At 37.4% G+C, this 23,504-nt stretch overlaps 1 protein-coding gene across 1 annotated transcript in view; it reads left to right on the top strand.

Annotated features, from left to right (window-relative positions):
- The window catches only part of LTBP1 (latent transforming growth factor beta binding protein 1), a gene marked incomplete at both ends in the record, with an annotated part of 180,805 nt that overhangs the window by 88,016 nt on the left and 69,285 nt on the right, over nt 1-23,504 (top strand). Inside the window, 2 exons of the mRNA XM_079550558.1 lie at nt 8,202-8,304; nt 13,055-13,126. Coding sequence (XP_079406684.1) covers nt 8,202-8,304; nt 13,055-13,126 — 175 coding nt within the window. The remainder of the gene's footprint in view (nt 1-8,201; nt 8,305-13,054; nt 13,127-23,504) is intronic.

Below are 23,504 nucleotides of genomic sequence, written 5' to 3'. Positions count from 1 at the left end.
GTGGCCTCCTGCAGGCAAATCAACCAACTTTAAAAAAAGGATTAGCGGAACTTAACATTTTAAGCCTGCACCATAAGTATCAGAATCTTTACTGCTTTTTGTGTATGTGTAGCCATTTTATCATTTTATTTTTTTTTTTTTTTAAATATTCCTTTCTCTCTCCATCTTCTTTTCTCTCTCTCTCTTTTTTTTTTTTTTTTTTTTTTTTTTTAATTTTTTTTCCCTCAGCCTTCTGTGGAATATTCATTGTCTCTCATTGCATTCTTTCTCACCCCACCTTAGTTAAATTCCTTTAATGTGTCTTATTAAAAAGCAGTAGTCCTGAACAAACTGTAGGCTGGTTGCTGTACTCAAATCCCACAATAGCCAGGGTGTGTTTTCTGCAGTCGAATTCCAACAGAGTGCATACTGTTTAATTTAGCAACTGGAGCCATCCTGAATTGAAGCTTGGAGGACATTATGCCACGGACAGTTGAAGAACCTCATCATATTGTCAAGCATTAGTTCACTCCTTATTCAGAACAGAAATTCTTCTACACCTCATATTTGCTCACTTGTCTGTGGTATCACAAGTGACTATAGCCAAAAGCAGTGACCATGAGAAAAGGATACTAAAAGGTTTGTGAAAAGACAGCGGTCTATGTGCTTAGAAGGACAAAAGAGGAGGACAGTGATTGAGAGTGGCTAGATGCAGTTTCCTATTTTAGTTAGAATACATAAAGAAGATTTATGTTTTCGTAAATACATATGCACGTGTTTGTATATGTTCCTTAATTGTGACTGTTCTGTGGATTGACCTCAGCATTGGGAAATAAAATGAAGAGAGTAACTACAGAAGTAATGTTAATATTAGAATTTGGAAAAAAAATGTCAGAAGTAAATAATCTTCTGAATGGCTTTCAACTAATGTTGATTCGCCTATTCTGGCTGCCCCTCTTTTCTCCCATCAGTGCATTTAACAAATAGTTCCCCTCTGGAAGGTGTTACAGTGATTGCTTCAGGAGAGCTTACTACGTTACATTATAGCTTACTATGTTACACCACGTACATCAGTGGTGGTTCATCAATGTCTTTCCTGATAGCAACAAGATTTTTGCACAGCGTAGCGTAAGCAGGCAGTTAAGGTGCAGACCAGAAAGTGATTGTTGTTGTAAAACAGCAGGAGTCAAACTTGTTCCTGAACTCCTTGTTGTGTGTAAAATGATGTTGAGAAGTTATAGACCTGGAGTTAGAAAACAAATACGACGGGAGCGATAGGATAAAAACGCTACATCAGACGGAGAGCAGTTGAGTTGTGGTCAGCACTGTAAGCTTCTGTGCCTTCCATAAGGACATGGTGTTCTGCAGGGTTCTGTACTGCCAGGCATACTGTGTTTCTGAAATATGGAGTCATCCTCAAGCACTGATTTGTAAAATTGTATTTAAAAAGCAAGTGAATAAGGGTGGTTCAATTTCTTTTTCTTTCTTAGTTCTTCCTCTTCAGCTGCTTTTGACTGTAATTCTAATACATATGCTTTTGTTATGACACAGGATATCTTTCCCAAAATACTTCTACATTGTCAGCAGTGCACCTAATAACAAATGTTATGTTAATCTCAAATGCCATTAAATTTGCTTTATGAGTGCTTTGCTTTTAAATTGAGGAAAGAAAGCAGATACCTACTATCTACTGAAATTTATACAAAGAGAAGTAAGCTGATGTTTTCTAACCTTGAGTACACTTCGAGTCTGTTAAAATTTTTCTTGCATTTTTTAATGGTTCCTACATTTCAGTATTTTGGCTGAGGTTTTTTTTTGTTTGTTTGTTTGTCTTCTCTGAATTGTTTTGGTCTCTCTTTTGCATAACTATGAAGAGGAGGGTGTTTTTTGCAAAACAGCTAGGAATTGTAGAAGCTGGTTCCAGATTTCTCTAAGGCGAGACTCTTTATGGCTGTTTTTCTTAAATATCTGTTTTACTTAAGGAGACTTCTGGTATAACTTCAAAACAAAATAATTATTATTTTTTTTAATTCTGAAGAAAGACTGATTTTAATATCCTTGCCTGGATGGAAGCAATATTCCAAAATGTCCAGACGAGACACTGACTAAGAAACCAGCTCTGCCTATATTTGTTCATTCCTCCTCCCTGTCTCTCAGTTGTACTGACGCAGTTGCAGAGAATGTATGGTCTACTCTCTGAAATGGTCACAGAAATCATTTCAGTTAATAATGCTCTCTTCTGACCCTCTTTATGGGGATTGTATTAAATTCAGATCAACCGCATACCACAGTTTTCAGGTGACATGTTCTACCCCTTGTTTGTCAGTGGTTTAATGAATGATGCTTTGTGGTCTCTTGCAAAATGCCGTGAAAAGTGTTGTAGAAAAGATCTGCACTTATTATGACCCCATTGAGTAGGGAAGCTGAATTAGAGTTGTTCCGGTATTATGAGGCAAGGCTTAGTATATTATGATAAAACATTGAAATATCCTATTAAAGAAAACCAAAATGTATCATTTATAGCAGACAAGAGAAGCGTCTTTTGATAGTTATGCATTCAGATATGTTTCAAGGGCTGCTTTGTTCTGAACAGCAACAAATATGCTTGATAAGCAGAAGTCAGTTGATCAGCATTTTTGTGGGATACATTTTAATGAAAATTGTTTCTTTTTCAGTAATGCCTCTTACAGGAAACATTTATCTTGATTTGAGCAACCCCCCTCCTCTCTGCTGTTGGAGTTGGTAAAATACAAAATCACACAAGTGATAGGTGACAGCCAGAAAAACTTAGGAACTGTCAGTGCTGTATCAGTGCTGTATCACCATAAATTCTGACTGCAAATCATCAGGCGTTTACTTAACTTGGTTGACATGAGGACACACAGTGACCGTGTACTGAGCTTAGAGAGCACGCACACACTTTTTAGGAGCAGAACTTAGATCACTGCTGAGTAGCAAAGTATGTTGATTGTTTTTAGTGAGTGACCTAATCTTATCTGTCCCTACTGTATGCAGTATGTTCATAGCACGTGTAGTCTGGAGGTGATGACAGTAGTAATATGCCAACTGAAGTTATTCACTCAGCCATAAGAATACCCCTCATGAACTTCAGATTTAATAAAATGTTTGCTTTGCAGGTAAATTTCAGAGGTTTTTTTTATTTTTTTATTTTTTTATTTTTTGACAACTGTATGAAATAAACTTCTGTATTCGTATTCTTAAGGCAAGAAAAAAATGATGGAAGTAAAATTTTCTGCTCCATTTTGGTGCTTTTTCTCCTAAAGCACTTCTAAAGTACTTTTTTTTTCTTTAGAATAGTCTTAAAAATACCATCTCATAAAATAAAATAACTGTCTGGAATTCCTTGAAGCTCATGGTTTGGCTTCTGAAGTTTTTAAACAAATAGACTGTCAGAAATCAGTGTGGATTCATTTGCAGGATTGATGCTTCATTCACAATGGATTTTTTGCAAAATCAATACCCCAAAGTATCAGGAGATTAAAAGATGTATCCAGATACCAGAAACACCAAACATTGTTCTAATTACTTGAATAAAAGAAAGCTGGGTGATTTTTGCTTGCCTAAGAAGAATGTTCTAGTTAAGCCAAAGCAAATTCTTTACCAGTTCTTTTAGAAAGTCTGGAAGCATTTAAGTTCTCTCCTCTGCTTTTGAGACAATGGCTGCTAGTGTGCCAGTGCTACAGCGGATAATGCTCTTCATTTGTATCAACCTGTCACTCAGCTTATGGTCAGTACGCTAATTAAGTGTGTTTGTTAATTGTTTCAGTAATAGGGTTTATTGAGTTTGGGGTTTCCTACTCTTTTTGTAATACCTATAGGAAAAAAAAAAGGGGGAGAAAGAAGTAACAATCCAAGGTCTGTGCCTGTTGAATAGTTTACAGAAAGTTAAACAGTGTATCCATTCTCTTTTGCTATTGTGGTATGTGAAATGCGGTCTTTGGAGCTGAATCCCAGAGTCATTAGCTATTAACTCGGGCAAAGCACCTATCGATTTCAATCATAGTTAATCATGTGACACTCCTTTATTTATGCCTGTATTGTGGTTTTAACTAATAGCTCATGACAGGGATTTGTAGATGGGTCACGCAGGAGTGAGAGTCTCAGGAAACCTTCTGGTCCTTTATCAGAGCCCTTTGCGACTGTCCTGACACTAATTGCTGGACTGGGCTCCCTACTGCACTTCAACAGGAGCTGAATACATTCCTCCTACTGCCTTAGCGGGGGGATTTCGAGGATGTAATCCTTCCTTTTCCCAAGCATTGGAAAAGATATTAGTAGTGGTGCACAACTCAAGTACTGTTAGCATCGTGGAGGTGGGACAGACGCTGGACAAGGGAACAAAGAGGTGATGTGGCTTGGGGTTGCCTTTGTGCACCAGCACAGGGTCAGCCAGAATTCCAGTCGAACAGCGGGAATATTTGGTACTTCCTCCGGTTATATAAAATATTGGCATAGAAGCCCAGGCACGCATGGAGAAAATATGTGGACTCGAAACAATACTTTCAGTGTCTGTGAGTGCTTTACCCTGGAAGAACTTTGTTTTATAGCAGTACCATGTGTGCTTCATAGTCCTGCTACTGCTGAGCCCCTTTCAGCACAGTTTAAGCTCTTTTATACCAATCCTTCATGTCTTTTTACCTTCTGAGCCAATAGGAATCATGTCAAAACCATAACCTTGTGACAGATGTATCATTCATGAAAATCTGTTCTCTCTCTGTGAGGAGTTTTCCAGAAGCCCTCAGGAATAAGGCTGGATTAGTTTAAAATATGTATGGATGATGGATAGAAAGTTGTAAATCTAAGCATAGAAAATGGCGTCACCTTCATGCATAATACAAGCTATGTGCACGTGTTTAGCTTCATCGCTTATTTTAGTCCTGTGCTTATGTGTTGGAGTTGTATTGAATAGTGAGACAAACTAAAAATAGGCATGGATTCCCCCAAGTGACTTTTCCAGTCACTTGTGACTCAGAGACTGGAATAGACTTTCTGAAGAACTAATGAGTTCTTCTCAGTGGTAGGAAGTGGATAAGATTTTTGACGAGGAGAGAAATTACCTAAAAGTTCTTGAGACCTCTAGAAACAGAGCTTCAATTCAGTAATGCTTAGGGCCTGAGAAAGGGAGGAACATCGTAAGAAATTGTTACTGGCTCGGAAACAGCTTGTGCGGTGCCATGAGTATTGAGAGTGTCTGAAGTGCTGTTAGAGTTACCAGAGAAATTAGGGTTTATTAGCCGTAGAAGAATGCGCTGTTTCTGCTTGGCTTAGTACTTTACAGAGCAATCATTTTTTCTGATACATAGCTCCAAAATTACATAGGCCTCATACTACAAGGAGCCCCATGTGGCAGTTGGCTTTTCCTCGCTGGCCAGTTTCTACAATGATCTGGACGCTAACCAAATTATTATCGATTCTTCAAGCTTTAGTTCACCATAGAGGCAGTGGGAGCAGCACCTTTAAACATTGCCAGTTTTTACTGACAGGACTACAAACCACAGTTGCCAGATGACTCAGACTTTGGCATCCTTATTTTTGCTCATGGTTTTTTATGGAAATTTGAAAAAGTTATGACCACGGAGATCATGATTTTCAGTAGAGTGCAAATGCTATAGCACCACACCTAAACTCAAAATAGGCTTCAGTCCATCTTCCTCCTCCTTTCCTTTTTTCCTTTCTAATTTTTAACCTTTATTTTGCCTTTCATTTACTATTGCTAGATTACACCTTTTCTATTTTAGGGGGGAAAAGAAAGTACTAGTTAATGATGGCGTGTTGGCTGTCATGTCAGTGTAGTCTTGCCTCTTCATGTGCATACTGCTGGTATGTGTCCTTGAAGCCTGTGACCTTGCGAGGAGCACAGGGTGTTACGTTATCTGCCTGGCTGCCCAAAGCCTCAGTTTCTGAGATCGTAAGGGGAGGTGCAGCATCAGCCTCAATTCCTCCCACTTCTTTTCAGTGGGAGAAGGGTTGTAAAACTGAGGCACAAAGCAGGGAGGGAGAGTTGAGTAGAAATTGCTGGAGCAGGCTCTCACAAACTGCCACAGAGTATGACTTGAGTCTAAGAGGTTCCTACTGGGGAGAAGCAGTACCTGCTCTTTGAAAGGAGTTTAGCAGATGTAAATAAAGTAGAACAGTCTTCTGAGAGCACCCTCACTTCACATGTAACTTGAAAAGAGCAGTGTTGTGTAAAGGCGTAATGTGAATTCTATACTTTTTTTTTTTTTTAGTTTAGTTTTTTTAATTGGAGGAGACATTATTAGTAATCCTCAGCTAGTTCCCATTTTGAGAAGAGCTGAGGTGCTGCAGCAGACTGGAGGTGTGCAGAATTCCCTCTTCTCGCACCTTGCCTGCCTTTGTGCCTGACTGAGAGTTGCTTCTGAAATCAGATCGGAGTGTAACTGAAAGATCAGAAATGGTCAGTGATGTACTGATGTATGATGTATGATGTATCAGTACCATGTACTGATGAATCCTGACAGTTCTCAAGTAGCAGAGAGCAAGATAGTCCAAAAGATGTGCTCAGATAGTGCATGCCTGGACCTACATCTGAAAAGCATAGATATGTTACTGCTTTAACATTGCCAAATACAATCCAGGATACAATTGTTTTTCCCTAGGAGCATGGGAAAATTTGGGACAAGACCATGTGCAGATGGTCGCATGAAAGCAGGCTTCTACAGAGTATCTTCTAACCTGTCCAGGTGCTCTGTTCTTTCTGCTGTGCATGTATCATCTCCAAATGTGGCTCAAGGCACAAATGGTGCTACCACCTATTATATAGGTATGATGGGCAGAGGCACACAGTAACTTTGCTGAAGTTGCTCTGGTACTAAAACTCCATCTCATATAGGAGGCTTGGGCAGAGGATGCTCCTGGCTGCTCAAACATGAGTTATTTGATGTTTAAATTATGCTGCTTTCACTTTGTTGCTGAGATATTCCACAATATTCCTAGGGAATGTGTGAGAAAGGGGCTGAGAGGATGCTTGGAATGGTACCTTGCCAGTCCTCCCCATAGGAAGAGGGAACCCACTGATATGTTAGAGCTCTGTACTGTATGGTGGCCTACTGTCCTGCTGGTATTCAAACTGTGAAGCCTTATAGAGTAACTTTGTACTTCAGGAACATCAGTGACCTATGAGCATTTGCATACTAGAAGAACTTTAGGAAGCTGAGAAGAAGCTGTCAGTGCCTGTGTGTTCAGCATGCATCTCCACTACAGAGTGACAGGGTTATCAGTAGAAGTGAATGCAACCACAAGGCCATGCAGCCTGTGCTGGAGGACAAGACGGCTATCTTAAGCTGAAAAATAAACACCGATGGTCATTTGGTTCAGAGGTTTTTATATTTAGTCAGGAAGAAAAGTTAGATCAGGGAAGGTTCATTCACTCTAGTGCAAATTCACACTTCAATGCATTTGAATTATTTCCTGCAATGCCTATTTATATCAGTATTTGCTTTTAAAGTGCACCTGTTATGCACTTCTCTCACGCTTTGAGTGCTTTGATTTTGAACCTAGTTGACAAGTGTAGATGTACTTCTTAATGTCTTTATCTCTCATAGAGAAATACATTTTAACTTTGTTTCTTAATCAGGAAAAAAATGCAGGAAGTGTTTGGCTTAGAAATGACTGCAAGATCAGTTTAAATATTTGCACGAAGCATTTTGAGTAATGCATCTCACTAACTTTGACAAGAGTCATGTATTCCTTAATTCTTCATTATCTGAATAGCAGAATCTTATGTAATAATTTGGCAATTTTCAGTAACAGTCACAAACATTAAACATAAGTTGACAGAAAGTCGAGCCTTATTAACATAGGAAATAACAATATAGAAATCAGTTATACTCTTTAAAATAATACTTTTTTAAAGGAGTAATTTATTTAAAATAACGTACATGGCTTTCGAAAAAGCAGAGGAAGACAGTTTTGTGATGAAGAATAATATACTATCTATTTTCTTCTCTTTTATCTTCCTTTTGAGTTTGAAGCAGAAGAGGGTAATAATATAACCAAACCTGCTCATTCTTGTGCAGAGAGCCATTCATGGGCATTGTTTAAACTTGGCTAAGAGCTCTAGTCATCTGTTGGTGCCTCAGTTACAAGAAGCTGACCCAATATGATTGAAAGAGAAACATGATCCTACAGGTGAGTATCATGCAACAGCACTAACCTGAATATTCTTTACCCAACTTTTCCAGTGTGGCAAAGCACTTCCTGGTCTTTCAAAGCAAGAAGACTGCTGTGGAACAGTGGGTACTTCCTGGGGTTTTAACAAATGCCAGAAGTGTCCCAAGAAGCCATGTAAGTGTTTCTTTGTTGTTATTCTCTGGACAAGTTTGTAACTTCTTTTCTCAAGTAGTAGTTGCTCTTTTTTTTTTTTTTTCTTTTTTTTTTTTTTTTTGTGGGAGGAAAAGAAAAAGAACGTAGTAGAGAGAACACACCATGCTTTGATTAGGGGCAGGTTGCAGAAACAGGAATTCTCTTGTATGCCAGCAGTTACAGTACGCAAGCACTCAACACAGCCAACAGTGCTAGTGTGGTTGTGGTTTTTTTCTTTTTTTCTTGCTTCCTCCTCTTCCTCTTAGGCAATGATGCACTGTTGCATTTTTCTCAAGAAGGGTAATGACATTGAGTCATCTTGCCTCTTCCAGCTGGATTTATTTATTTTTTTTTAAAAAGTCTGCACAGAAATTTTAAATTATAGAGGCGCCAGTTACTGGTTGGAGTGAATGCAATGACCTCCTGAGACTGCGGATGAACTTTCAAGTTTGGAGCCAAATTTTTCTAGGCTCTAAATTATCAGTTATACATGGTTTTTTGCTCTGTTTTGGAGTAACTTCCTTGACAATTTAACTGTGACAAAGACTTTCCTCACTGGTTTGTTATGATTTGACATGATGTTATAATGAGAAAGAAATTCCAGATGATAAGTGCAGCTATCCTCTTAAACTTTTATGAATTATGCGGTTATTGCACAAAACCAGCAGTACTTCTGTCATTTAATATATTTATCACTCAATGAAAGAATAAAATGGTGAAGTTGCGAACGGAGTTAGATCCCTGTTAACAGGCCCAAAAGTGGTGCAAGAAGCTGCAGTCATTATCTAGGTCTCCAAGGCCACTGTTACTCCTACAGATGGCTACTTCCTATAGAAGTACTCCTTCACGTATTGTGATACATGAAGCATGTTCAGTGTTTGATATTTTGGGAAGGTACTATTGTCCACAAGTCTAATGTAATAAATATAACCCCAGAAGAAAATTTACTTTGACTTCCACTTCTCTGGCTTCTCCTTCCACTGAAGAGCCTGCACGACTTTATGAAACATGAAAATTTTATGTTTTGGAGTATGTTTACCTTCTGCTTTGCTTCCAAAAGAGAGCATACTTGGGGTAAATTTCTGAATGTCCCTGTTAGTAAATTGCTCACAGGGACATTCCTTTTGTATTAGTGTAACATCACTATGAATTGTGAAATGTGTCCTGATTTTATAGCTTTGTCTAAATGTGTAGCAATTTAATTACAGCTAAAAGTTTTGTTCATTAGAAGTATGTGGATGTGCAGAATGTATTGGCTAGTAGATTCAGATTTGCCTCTGGAAAATTGCCCATGGCAGCAGGGTTGGAACTAGATGATCTCTAAGATCCCTCCAACTCAAACCATTCTGTGATTCTAAGAACTAATATAAATTTTCGGTGCTTAGTTCCAAGGGAAGTCCATGTCTGATTCTTCACAGCTTCAGTAAAGAACAAACTTTCCCATCCTGAAATCCACTCTGGGCAGTATGCTGTTCAGGAAGCTACATAATACCAACACACTCTGTATGCTGTTAAAGCCAATAGGGAAACATTGGGGCAAACCACCTTTGAAATCTCGGTCTCCTAGATTCCTCCTAGAGGGTACAGAGAAATGGCTGAATGCAACTGGGATGTACAGCCCTAAAACCTCCACCAGCCTTTATCAATGCATTGAGTAATTTTTTGTAAATACTAATGAGAGGATCACTGTCCTTTTCATATAAAACCTTAGTGGCTAACGCATGTTCTCAAGATGAGGCAGTTGAGAGTTCCTTCATCTGCCAGAAGAGTTTCAAGTCTACATTTTATACCTATGAGGAGATGCCTTAATCCATAAAATGAAGAAACATTTCTTGGAACAGGAATGGGAATTCAGTCTCTTTCCTGGTATTGATAATTACTAATAGTGTGAGTTGTGCTTATCCCTGCCTTCTGACTCAATTAATTTTGAATTGTTTTTTTGAGTTGTAACTGTAATTTCAAGAGGAAACAGGGTATGTTATTACTTAGAATAACTCTGTTCTTGTGGTTAAGGTATTCCTGGAAAGTAAGGGTTTGAAATTAAGTGGGATGTGCTTCTCATCTTTATAGGTAGAAGCTCTCACTGTACATTATCTTTCTGCCCTTCTTAGGGAGGAGGAAATGTGTGTATACTGTTTTCCACAGATTAAAATACAGTGTCATCTCCAATTACATTATATCACGAGTATGGCTGGGGAGTTGGTTGCTTTAAGAACATTCACTGACTGAACTGATCAGGAAGCTTTGATCGAAGTGTCTGCAATTTATCATTATATATCTTATTTATAAATTATTTAAGCACGATGCTGTTCAATCATGCAATAACTTTTAAAAATCTGCATGGGTGTAAATGGTAAGTTTTCAGATTTCTAAGAACTTAAGCGATCAAATTTGGAGTGTTGCAGGAGTTTAAGTGATCTTACAGCATCTCAGGGTTTTATGGATGTCCAATTTGAACTTAGGCACACAACTAGAACTTTAAAATCTGGATCCAGGCCCAAGTATCCTGTATATATCCTTTAAATATCCACTGCTCAGTCAGGGACCAGTCCTGTTGCAAAGCTGAGTGCCTTGGCCTGAGACAATTCCTGCGTCTCTAAGTCTGTAGATTATTCAGTGTTACATTAAAATAAAGGAAGAATTTTGGAGATCTCTATTTCTGCGAACTTCTACAGAAGAAGACCTTTAAAACAAACTTCATTTCTGTGTTACATGGGAAATATTATGATTGTTCAGGCTTCTTGGTAACAGTTAGTAATTATAAACAGGTTGTCTGAGTGAGTAAAGTGTAAGTAATGTAGGACTCCATTCAGTTACCACATGGATGACTAGCCATCACTTCACAAGCTTCATACACTACTATGACCTGCTTATGTTGCTGTTCTTAGTACAAGGAAGAAGAAGGCTGCCAATAAGCCACTGTTTCCTGTTCAGTGTGGGAGCAGGATGAGTAGGGATGGAGAGATTGAAGTCTCTGACCTCACTCCACCATTAAACTTTCTAGAGCAGCTGAGTCACCGTGGAAGGGAAAATGCATTGTGGCACTGGAAAAGGCCTGGCACAGATTATGGGCTGCTTTCCATGTGCAACTGGAAGATCTCTGCTTGTACTGTGTTAGGGCTGCAGGGTACTACTGATTATGTCCACAAAAACTAGGTGTTTTGGTTTTAATATTAACTGAATGAGCTCTGTAATGGGAAACACAGATAAATTAGGACATAATCAGTGCGAAAATGAGTCTAACTCTGACAGCATTAATGGTTAGTGTTTCACTGATATTTTTAGACCTCACTGTACCCCTCACGATTTTAGTGTTTAACTACTTCATAGCTTCAAGCCATTTTGAAAATGTCACCGAATCACAGAAACACCAAGGTTGGAAAAGGCCTACAAAATCATCTAGTCCAACCATCCAGTCAAACTATCACCAATAGTTCTCACTAAGCCATGTCCCTCATCACATCGAAAATGTCATTATGTTCTAATTAAGCAATTATTTGAAATAATCACAGCAATTTAAAATTACCTTACTCCAAAAACTGTGTCTCAAGATCATCACTTAAATTCTTCCAGAGCATAGGAAAAACTTTAAAACAAGTTTAAAAATGTATTTTTTGTTATGTTTCCCTTTGTAATGAATTGATTTCCAGTTCTGAACTAAACTGTAGGGATAAATGTGCAGTTATGTGCAGTTCAGGCATCACATGTGAAATAATGCCAAGTGAAATCGCTATCTCACTTTGTTCTAATTTGACAGTTTGTGTACACTAAGGATGCAGTGTAATGCTTTTTTTTTTTTTTTTTTTTTTTTTTTTTTTTGGCCAGCTTAACTTTTAAATTCTGACCAAATGTTGAATGTATCCTGTTGTAGCATTCAAATTATCAAAAACTATTGACTCTTTACTGAAATCACTTTTGCGATCACAGTGCCAAACATTAGATCTGTGTGTTTGCTGAAGTACTGGGTTTTGTCAAGAGCTTAGCTTATAACATGCAAAGAAGTTACTGGTCTCATTTTTATTATGCTAGAACAATTGAAGAATCAATAAGCAGTTTTCTGTAGTCTCAAAGGCAACCTTAAGTGGAGGAAAGAAACAATAAACAGAAAAAATCTATTTAACAGAACACTTTCTATTTTGTCAAAATTGGACTTGGTATTTTGCGGTGCCGTTACACTCTTGACAGTTTCCACTGATCAGCCAATAAGTGACATAGTCTTCTAAAACTCAGAAAAATTTTTAGGTAAATCAGAGACGTGTCCCCTTTTACTTTTTGTCTTGCTTCAGACGTTTAGTTGCTTCTGTTTCCTATGCATTTCAAAGAATTTAAATTCACTGTGGTGAAACAAAGGGTGCACTATAATTTGTTTCACATCACACATATGTATTTTTGCTTTCCAAAGCTATTTTCACTTTTAAAAGCATTGACTTTCCAGGGTAAATCTTCAACCTTATTTTTTCTCAACATGGTATTTGTTGCAGGTTTGTAGAACTAATTATTTGAATATTTGAGTTCAGTGAGGATGATTTCAAAGATGTCATCTTTTTAACTGAGAGCAAATTTGAGTGGATAATGGAAATTGTTAGCAGTAAATATGCAAAAAGATTGAATTAAGTCTACCTGTATTTGAATTTCTGCATAGAGTTAGAGTTATATAATAACTTAGTTATCAGATTCTCTAAATAAGCCTACAGTTCATCAGTATTTAACCGATGTAAATTTTTTTGTTCAGCTTACCATGGATACAGTCCTATGACAGAATGCCCACAAGGCTACAAGAGGATCAATGCTACGTTTTGTCAAGGTACGACAGTGTCCACTGCTGACTGTGTTTATTTTAAGCACTGTTTTTTTGTGTGATAGATTCAATGATATTTATGACTTAGATGATTGAATCTGGTCTATTTATTTGTATTTGGGAAAAAATGTTGGGATTGATCTATCCATGTGTGTATATATATACACACACACATTTAACTCTTTCCAATTACTGACAACATTATAGAGTGTTCTTTGCTCCAGAATAAAAAAAAAAGTTTTAGAACTTCTGTGCATATTTTCATTTTCTTTGGTGTATGAAATGACTTCATAAGGATTTGTTTGCTTTGTTTTTCAGTTTTCATTAGAAATGCATATTCTTGCAATTGTTTTGTTAAACCGTGAACTTTTAGACTTGCTCAGTTAAGTCAGATGGAATTCACAACAGAGAATATTTCCTATAACCGTTATGCTATCGAGCATATAGAGAATGATTATTTTGGACTTCCGAGGTGAGATGCAGATGATATTGTAGCCAGATAATGTCACTGGCAAGTGAATATAAAAAAGCAAACTATTGAGTGAGCGTATAGGAAAATGTTTAATTTCTTGTGCTCTGAGAGCATGTCCTGTGGTGTTGCTCTCAAGAGAGAGATGGAAAGGAAGGGAAACATGAGTGCTGGTGTGGCTGATGCTGACCTGTGACCCAGTTTATTAGTCACTGTTGCCACTGCAACCATGAAAAGTCACCCAACAAGTAGCTGTGGAGGTGGAAAGATAAAATGGAGTAACTGGTGTTAAAGGATACATGCAGGCACTTTGGAGGTAAAGTTAATTTAACTGAAAGCTCTCTTAGCATGTGGATGAAGAAGTAGTATGTCAGCCTGCTGAAAATAAATTATTTTTAGAAAACAAAACAATATGGTTTGTGTATCACTAAACACATGATTATTTGTTGCTGCTTTCATTGCATTGAGAGAGGTGAGCTGCTATCTGAAAATTGCTCTGTCAGGCTTGTTAGCCTACCTGCTGCTCAGCTCCCTACCTAGTGGTTTACCAGTATGCAGAATTAGGGGCACTTGGAGGATTGTGAGAGAAAATTGGGTTGGATCAAAATACTGAGAAACTAAACGGAGGAGAGCTGCAAATTGCATCTCAAGAGCTTCTTCCCTGATCTGCAGAGAGATTATAACGTTCTTCTAGTTAACAAAAGGGTTGGGGAGATTTTGGTGGCATCATACTGAGGATGACTGGAAAGTGAAACAGTGGAGGTGAATATAAGGCATCCAAGGACCACCTTTTCTTATGTCAAATGAACAGGTGCTGAATATATTTCAGCCATTTCAAAACTGTCTCGGTCTGTATATTAGCTATGCATTTTTTCAGAATATGTAGAAGAGAGGCTATGAAGTGTCTGAAAGGTAACACTGTGCACCTGTACCATCATACATCCCTCTGAACGTGGTCCAGGCAAGACAGGAACTTAGGATATCTTCAGTAGTTGAGCCCAAACCTGACAGTGTACACATGGCATTCCTAGACAGCAGCAACCCAGCAGACATTTAAAGTAGAATAGGGCATTCAGTTCTTTTTAAGATTCTCCTACCTAGTTGTTGACAAACATTACTAGATGGAAACCAAGATCCCAAATCAGGGGCTACAGACAGAAAATGGTCTGATTCCTGTGAAAGTTGCCAGAAGTAGTTTGCCAGGAAGAAAAATGTTTCCAGGAAGTTGTTTCCCAGAGCAGCGACAGGCTGACAAAGAAGGAGAACATACGTTTCTGGGTAGGAAGGAATTCAGTCTTGCCATGGTAATGTGTGGCAATAGAGCAGTACCTGAGAGGCTAGGCATTGTTCTACTGGATTTTGCTAGTTTTATCCTGACAAATTTTTGTACTAAATAACTAGTATTGCAAGAAATGTTAGGCTTTAAAGAGTTTGTTTTATTTCTGCTATCATTACCCTGGAAGAAAGAGAGCCATAGACTCTGAATATAATTGTAGTCGATGCATGGAAACTTAACATGTAACATGCACAGAAATTTAACAGTTTAACCAGAGAGTGGGAGTCAGATAATCCCACTAGGAAGGAGACTGATGATTAACTAAGGATGGGAACAATTTCTTAATTTTCTGGAAAGGGCAGAGGTGGTGACTGCTACAACTTTCTCACTTTGCAGTATCGAGACTTGGGTGGCTTCTCAGTAATTTACTCACCAACATACTCCGAAAATGCGGTACTAATAAGGAAAGACTAGAGAGAAGGAATGCCCATGAAGCAAAGACAGGATTAATAGATTACCATTTTTCTCTCAGAGGGTCAGGATTTTGACCTTTGAGCAGTCATCAGGAAAACTAGCTTCATCTGTGAAAGAGCTGCTTGCAGGGTATATTTCAGTCCTGAAATGGCCATTAACGTGTGCTTCTCAATGGCAAAAATGTCCGCTTTGTGTTTATCTGAAGCAGACACACTTTTCTAAAAGAGAACGGGGCTAACGAAGAAATAGCTCTCTGTCTCAAGAACTTGAGCAAAGCAGCAGGAGTAACTGTGAAGAGAAAAATGTTAAAGCTGCTGGCGAGGGAGTGTTCATTTTTTTGTAATAACCGTTATAATTAAATTGGAAAGGAGCGGCACAGCATGTTCGTATGCAAGTATACATTTTAATTAGATTATTCTTTGCTGAAAGGGTGTGCATGCTGTGCCCATGCTCAGAAAGGGCCAGCACTGCAGACCAAATAATAATGGGGATATATTTCTGAATCTTTGCCTGCAGCTTAAAGAGAGTGCTGTTTTCACCTAGATGTCATCCAACTTTCACTGCCTTTGAAAACTCCAGCCTAAAAGCCTAATTAACCGTTTGTTCTACATTGGTTTTGCAGTCAAAAGCCTCCTTAGTTTACAAAGCCTGTGTGGTATAAGCGTGATTAATAACAAGATCCTGAATTTTTTTCCTTTCAAGTGAGTGAGCTAAAGTAATGAATCATTCTTCTCTCTTATGTGTATGTAGGACAACAAAGAGCCATCTGTGGGTATGTTAATTTGAACAGTTCAGTATAATTGCAATCAAGAAAGCTTTTTTCCCCTCAGTAATTATCTTTTCAATTGAATGATTTATTACATGTACACGCCTAGACGCCCTTAGGCTGTCACTGAAAACGATGCAGAGTTTATCAGAGCTGAAAGTTCTTTGTCAAAATACATATATGGTCCTATTTTCTGGTTCCCTGTTTAGAATTATACTTAGTGTTTCCTTCTTCTGCTAATGGTTTTCTTGGAAAACTGAAACAGGATGAAAAAAACAGCTGGTAAAAACAATTTGGATTACTTTTTCAGGAAACGAACGTGTGCCAATAGAGCACTTTTAAAAGTCTTATCTGGAGGACTGGAAAAATACCTGAATATTTGTTGTTTTTCAGTGAAAAGAAAGTTGAACTTTAAAGAAAAGTCCTCATTTGCTTAACATTCCATGTAAATCACTCAAAGGAACTAGTATTTATATGTTATTGGATCAAATTCTGCAATGATATGCACTGGGGACTTGAAGCTTTTTTCCCTTGATTTCATCATGATTTAAAATAAATTTTGAAGGTGTATTCTGCCCTTCTGCATTTGTCTGTAAAATACAATAATTTTCTCTCTTTTTCACATATATAGATTTTCTTGCTTAAAGGAGACTAGCATCAAAAAATGCTAATTATTGTTGCTTAGTTACTAAGTTAACAAACTTCTTTCAAATAAGTTGTTTTATTATGTTAGTATCGTGAAATAAATATATCTCCAGAAACCGGGCTGGGTTATTATTTGGACATTGATTATGTGTTTGAAACGTCTGGCTCTGCAAATTTGTGTTCCAGTAAATTCCACACAGAAGCACAAAATGATTTGGATTGATTTCTCCTGCTGTTGTTCTGTTAGCACACAGAAATCAGCAGGTCATTTCCTAGAATAAGAAACTGTTATTTTCCCTGTAATTTTTAAACAATATTTTGCAAAAGTTTCATTGCCAACCAAACCTTGTTGTTTGTTTCTTTTGCCTCATCTTGTTCTCTCTAATCAGATTATTATTGAAACAATGATAATAGAACATTATATATTTCTTGAAATTGAAGATTTTGTAGTGGTTTGCAATGTAAATTATAGCTGAAACAGTGTTTTCTGAGATGTCAGTAGGTATAGTTGTAACTCAGGATTGTAAAGGGAATAAAAGATTATGCCTTCATATTGCACCTATTTGGAGACCATTCAGTCAAGTGCCACTCCCAAGGAATTTTAAAGTACATTGAAATTGAGTAGAACTTCCCTTAAATTATTATTCCAGCCTTAATTTATAGCTTCAGATACTGTACATATTAAAGACATTACTATATGAAAATCGTACTAAATATTATATTACATATTACCTATATATAATATGTAACAATATTGCATGTTACTAAATAATGTTCAGTGGCTAATTGCTAAGTCATTGCTAATTCAGTCACCCAATACTTTGACAAATTCTAATCGGTATATAATTGAACTATATGGTTTGCTTTACTTTAATGCAGCGAAGTGTCTTAAGAATCTGGGGTTCTTTTTGAAAGATAGGTTGTTTGCTTTGCATCAAATGCAGATAAGGGTTTTCCATTCAGTTTTATTACTTAGTTATTTAAACAAAGGCTAGTCTGCATACCTCCAAGAGGTTTTGAAGAAATTAGAGATCTGATTTCATAGCTAAGTGTAGAGGTCCCCCTTCAGAAATTTACTTTTCCATAGTGGTTAGGCCTGGAATCAGATGTGGGCTGCAGATGTTATGACTGCTTGTGTCCTCTGGCACCCAACGCTTGTGACAGAGGATATGAGAAAGCCTACAATGCTTGTTGACTCCTTCCTAGCCACAAGTTTGTCTGAATATTTCAGTGCAGCTATCAGGTCTGTGGTGGCCTGAATAGGCTTTCTGTTTCTACAAGTTCTCTTTCTTGGTCCAGTATTTATAAGAACATCCTGGATATCAAGTTGTCCTAGCTGGAACTGTAGCATATTTAGTTTTTATGTCCTGTCATCTGTGCGAACACTTGACTCTCAGGCAAGGAAAAAAAATCTGACTCAGGATCATTTGAAAAAGGTCTTCTAAAATCTGTGATCGGCTGTCTTACCTTTGGACAGCTGCATGCCAATTCACTAGCTTTGCATCTTGATTTTTTTTTTTTAATTTGCAAAAATAGCTTTTCTCTCAAGTTGTGTTTCTTTGATATTTCAGTCCACCTTTATTCTGAATTCTATAGTAAAAGAAAAATTGAATCTTAAGTTAAATGTTTACGCAAAGCTAATTGTTTATTTAGTACTAGCAGAAGGAACTAAATTCTTCTTTCTTATTTTTAAACCACAATGCAGAATTTTCTTACCTAAAGAGCTCAGTGAAACAAACAGGGCAAGTCAGCATTAGGGAAAGGGGGAATTTGTTTCGTAGTCAAAAAAAGCCTTAAAAGTTGTGCGGATAGAAATTATGTTCTTCTGTTTATGCACTTTGTGCATAGTGTGACTTTGAAAACCTGAACTTAACATTGTCTTTTGAGGTGGATTTGTTGAGGTTGTTACCGAAGTCACATACCAAATACGTAAAGTAGAAAAAGCATTGTACAAAAATGAGATCATCTGTTTCATAAGGGAAATCAATTAATACTGAATGACTTCATAGTCATTGTCAGCCTTTTTTCTCAAGTTCTTATACGTCTTAATTCAATATATTGTAGAGGTTTTTTAAATCCAATTTTGATAGCTGCTACTGTCACTCAAAGTTATCAGTGCTCCTGTAAAGGTTGACTGCATTCTTCCCATGAATGGCAGCAATGATTTCTTTCAAAAAACACTGAAAAAAAACCAGAAACAAGCAACAACAACAAAAATTCACAACAGGCTATCTCAGTTTATATTTGCTTTGTTATGTTTTCAAAATTTGTGTAGTAACCTCTGGTTGTTTCTTGAACTTGCAGACTGTATTTCTTGTGCAAAAATATTTTCTTTAAAATGAATGCTGTAGATTTAAACCGCATAGTCTCACATGATCACTGCTTTGACCAGAATGCATTAATAAACATGGACATTCAGTTCTAGAATTTTGTTTTTAACGTAAATGCTTAAGTGTGGTTAAATACTTCAAGCTGTGATGATCTTGATGAGCATGAGTTCAGTGCATTAAAAATGGGGATGAAAGAATGAATTTCATTTTGTAGGAAAGAATGTTTCAAATTCCATTTAGTCTGTGACCAAATATGGGCCTCTGTTGCTATCTGAAAAGGGTAGACAGTGTCTTTGCTCCTCCAAGTGAGGTACAAGGCTGAAGAGGGAGCAGACAGCTTTACACCACCTTAGTGCTTTCTGTGATTCTGCATTAGGCCAGCTGGGTCTGGGTGGTCTGAAGAGCTGCTATAATGGTTAACACAGCCAAAACTCAGTGAAGTCCTTTTGCTAAATACTCTTACATCTGGAGGCTGCCAAAGGGAAATGCTGCAGGGTTGATATTCCAACCATCAGCTTATGTATGTTGGTCTCCAGCAGAACAGCTCTCTGCTAATCGACTAATCCCTTTGCAACATTTAACTTGGCTGTAGTGGACATCAGGCTTGGTAGGCTGTGTTGAGCTGTTAATATGTCAAAGGCTATTAAGCTCTGAAGCATTTTCATTTTTGCTTGCAGAAGAATCCAAATCAAGTATTTCAATAAATGGGCAAATTACAAAGGAGGCTACTATAGCTTTGTGATGCACCATCGCTCAGTGTGCTTTACAGGAACCAAGCAAAGCATATTGTTTCAGCAGTAAGTGACAAGTCCCTGGATGTAAGTAGGCACAGGAATTTTTCTTAGGACTTGGTGTTTACACTTGGCATAGTTTGTTATCCTTGGAGAAGGAATACTCAGGCTACATCATGGTGTCATTAATCCTGGAACGAACCTGAAATGATTCACTTCCTGAATGCGATTGAGTTAGGCATGCCATTGCACGAGAAAAGATAGGAGAATGTAGATTTCCAGTAAAGAGCTGAAGTAGTGTCAAAGAACAGCTGTTGCAGCCCCAGGAGTGTTTTGACCTACTTTAGAAGCAATTGTAGCAATTAGGAATGCAAGCAGAAAAAGAGAAGGTAATACCTCCTGCAATATTTCCTCCCTTTCAGCACAGATTTTTTCCATCTGCTGGCATACAGGAAAGAGAGGGTGATTCTACTGCACTGTGACCTTTTGTACACAATATCTATACAGTAGCCAGAGGGAAATTTCCTGTTATGCCAACTGCTTTTTTAAAAGTTAAATACCTCAGAACAGAATTTGACTTTTCTAGCCTCCCATCCTTTCAGAGTACCATTTCATGTATTTTCTTCTCAATTGTCAGTATTCTCCAATGTACAGTGCATGTAAGTGAGCTGAATAAATATATCATCAAATTACATATTTGAGTAACAGAGCCTGACCTTCAGAATATAGACTGAAGTGCTGAAAAGCCACAGGACTTTTTTTTATCTTTAAGCAAGGAAGAACTTTCGGAGAAAAGTAAACAAAGTTTACTTTTTTTTTTTTTCTTTTCTTTCTTTCTCCTGTATTATTCAGTCCTTCCCTAAATCATGGTTACTGGAAGAAAAGAATGTGTTTTATGATGTCTGCACTTAGACTAGTGACATTGAATTTGCTGTTGTGATGTGCACAACATGTGATTCCAAATGTGTATATGTGCTTATGGCTAAAAACAGGTCTGTTCTTAATCTAAATTTGTTAACTATTTGTGGAATAGAATTCTGGTGATGTGCTTTCAGAACGCCTTTGTGTTTTGGCGTATTTTTAATGTGATTCCTTTAAGTTCCCCTTTTTAGAAATCAGCAAGGACAAAAAAGCAAGTAAAGTAAACAGTATTTCATTATTTTAAATTTGATATTTTATTTATCCATTCATTTCCATCTTTTAGTTACTAGTATCTGCAAAAGTTTTTGAAGATGAAACTATTTTCAGATTCAGAAAAATGTTGTATGGTAATTATCATTTTTTATAACTAAGTCAATGTTAGCGTGTGCTTGTGTAAATGAATAACATTTTAAACTGTTCTCATCTTCCTCCTTTGCTTCTGATAGATTTTGTGGTGGTTTTTTTTGTTGTTGTTGTTTGTTTGTTTTTTTTTAAGTATGAAATTAACACTTGTCATGTAAACAGGCAAACATTCAGTTAAGAAGTGGCTGCTACTTTTTTCCCCAAGGAAATCCAGCCGCAAAGTGATTCATTAAGGCATTGCATTTTCTAAGAGCAGGTTACCTGTCACTTAGTAGACCTATAAAGAAACTATGAAAAAAAGGTGTCAAATGCTAATTGTTGTTGAGAGAATTTTAAGCTCTTAGGAAGATTGTGAGATAGGCCAACAGCATTTCAAGTGATTGACTTGCAACATCTGGGTTATTTAAAGACTGCGGTGCCTCTCGTGGACAGCGTGGTAGCTGATCTCACTGAATATCAAGATGTTTGCTTGGATGAGAGTATAGAAGGAGCTGGGATTTATGCTAATCAGTATGCTACTGCAGCATCATTGTCAAATCCAGCTATGGTAAAACTTTCGTACATTAGCATGGGTATGTGAGAGTGGGATCATCAACAGCTCCGGGATGGCACACGGCTTCAGTTGCCACTATAACAGAAGTAAAACTTTCATTTCTTGTCAAACACTCAGGGTGAGGAACCACCTAATCTAGGAGTGCAGAGTGCTAAGGACCTCTCCCATGTGTTTGGCATGCATAAAACTAAATAACAGCAAACGGTAAGGCACAGTGTAAAATGACATTGCGTCACTGATGCCAGTGCAGTTTATACTCATTGAGCAGGGTCAAATCGTTCACTTTGCCAAGCAGCAACTCCAACAAAATCAACACTTTATCAATTCCTTAATTATGCATAACAGCACCTACTGTGAGAGATTCTGGTAAAGCCATGCCAGGTGCTGTGTGGAAAAAGCTCCTCTCATTACCTTTTTTCTTAGTTTTCTCTAGTTTTTACAATGGGGCAAACTAATTCTCATTGTTTTTAAAATCCATATTTATATATATGTATGTATATATATATGTGTGTGTGTGTGTATATATATATATATATATATATATAAAAAGAGATGGATTTTAAAAAATAAAATCTTTTAATTTTGAACCAGATTTTTTTTCTAGCTGCCTGAATAAGCTGATTCCAGTGCAGTTTGCACAGCTGGACTGGCTGGCAAGTGGTAAGAAACATTTTGGATTGGTGACATTTAACAACAGCCTGAAATGAAATTGATAAGTCTAAAAGCGATTTTTCCACACATGCGTTCTAAAAACTTTTCTCATGTTTTTGGAATTGGTTTTTTTTTTTGTCTGTTTGTTTGTTTTTGTTTATGGTTTATTTGTTTTTTTTTGAGAGAGAAAGTTTGAAATTTGTAATCAAATTCTGGCTTGTTTCTGTTTAATCCCTAGATAGGCTTGTGCAATTCAACATAGAGTGTCAGCTCTAATTCTGTGAACTCATCCAGAAAACATGACTTGGCAAAGACTATAATTAATATAATTAACTTAATTATAATTGAATTCAGCTGAGGCACCAGAGCATGCACAATGAAGGCAACATAAAAAGTTAGACAAATTTAGCAAGAGGAATGTCCATACCAGGAACTATGGAAAGTGTGGAGGGAATATTCATTGCTATTTACCTGTCTTTTAAGCTGAGCACATGGCAGTGTTCACATTAAATACCAATTACAGAGTATACATGAGTGGGGTCTCTGTAGTACAGACAATCCAAGACAATATTTTTAAATACTAGACATTCAAGAATATTTTCTCTAGAAAGAATTTTAATAGAGACAGTAATGGCAGTATTGGTGAGGTTTTTTGTAGAACTGAATCATTTGGGAAGGAAGATGATCGTGTATTTATGAATGACAAGTAGATGGCTACTTCTTTGCAATTTAGACACCTTAGTAAACCATGGTATGGAACCTTCATTATTAGCAGGCAAAACTGTAAAATGTGATTTTCTCAGAGTACTGCTGATGTATTTGATACATATCAGTGCCTGCTTTTCTCAGCAGCAACATGGCATAAAGTTCTGGGCTGGTTTTTTTTCTTTATTTGTTTTAAAAGCATTTTGAAGAATTTCGGGACTGATCTGAGGATAACAAGGCAGTGGCACAGCTGCCTGAAGAAGCTGTGGGTGCCCCATCTCTGGTGGGATTCAAGGACAAACTGGATGAGGACCCTAGGCGGCTGAGCTGGTGGGTGGGAACGCTGCCCACAGCAGAGACTTGGGACTGTAGATGGTCTTTAAGGTCCCTTCCAACCCAAGCCTTTCTATGGTCTAAAATTCCAGTAGGTTTCTACAGCATGTAGAAAATTCAACAGTGGATTCTGAGTGTTTCAGTATTTGCTTTATATTAGCTTCTCC

This window comes from Tetrao urogallus (genome assembly GCF_951394365.1).
Source record: "Tetrao urogallus genome assembly, chromosome: 2".
Taxonomy (NCBI): Eukaryota; Metazoa; Chordata; class Aves; order Galliformes; family Phasianidae; genus Tetrao; species Tetrao urogallus.
Note: the sequence above shows the minus strand (reverse complement) of the source record. Positions and strands in the feature narration are given on the sequence as shown.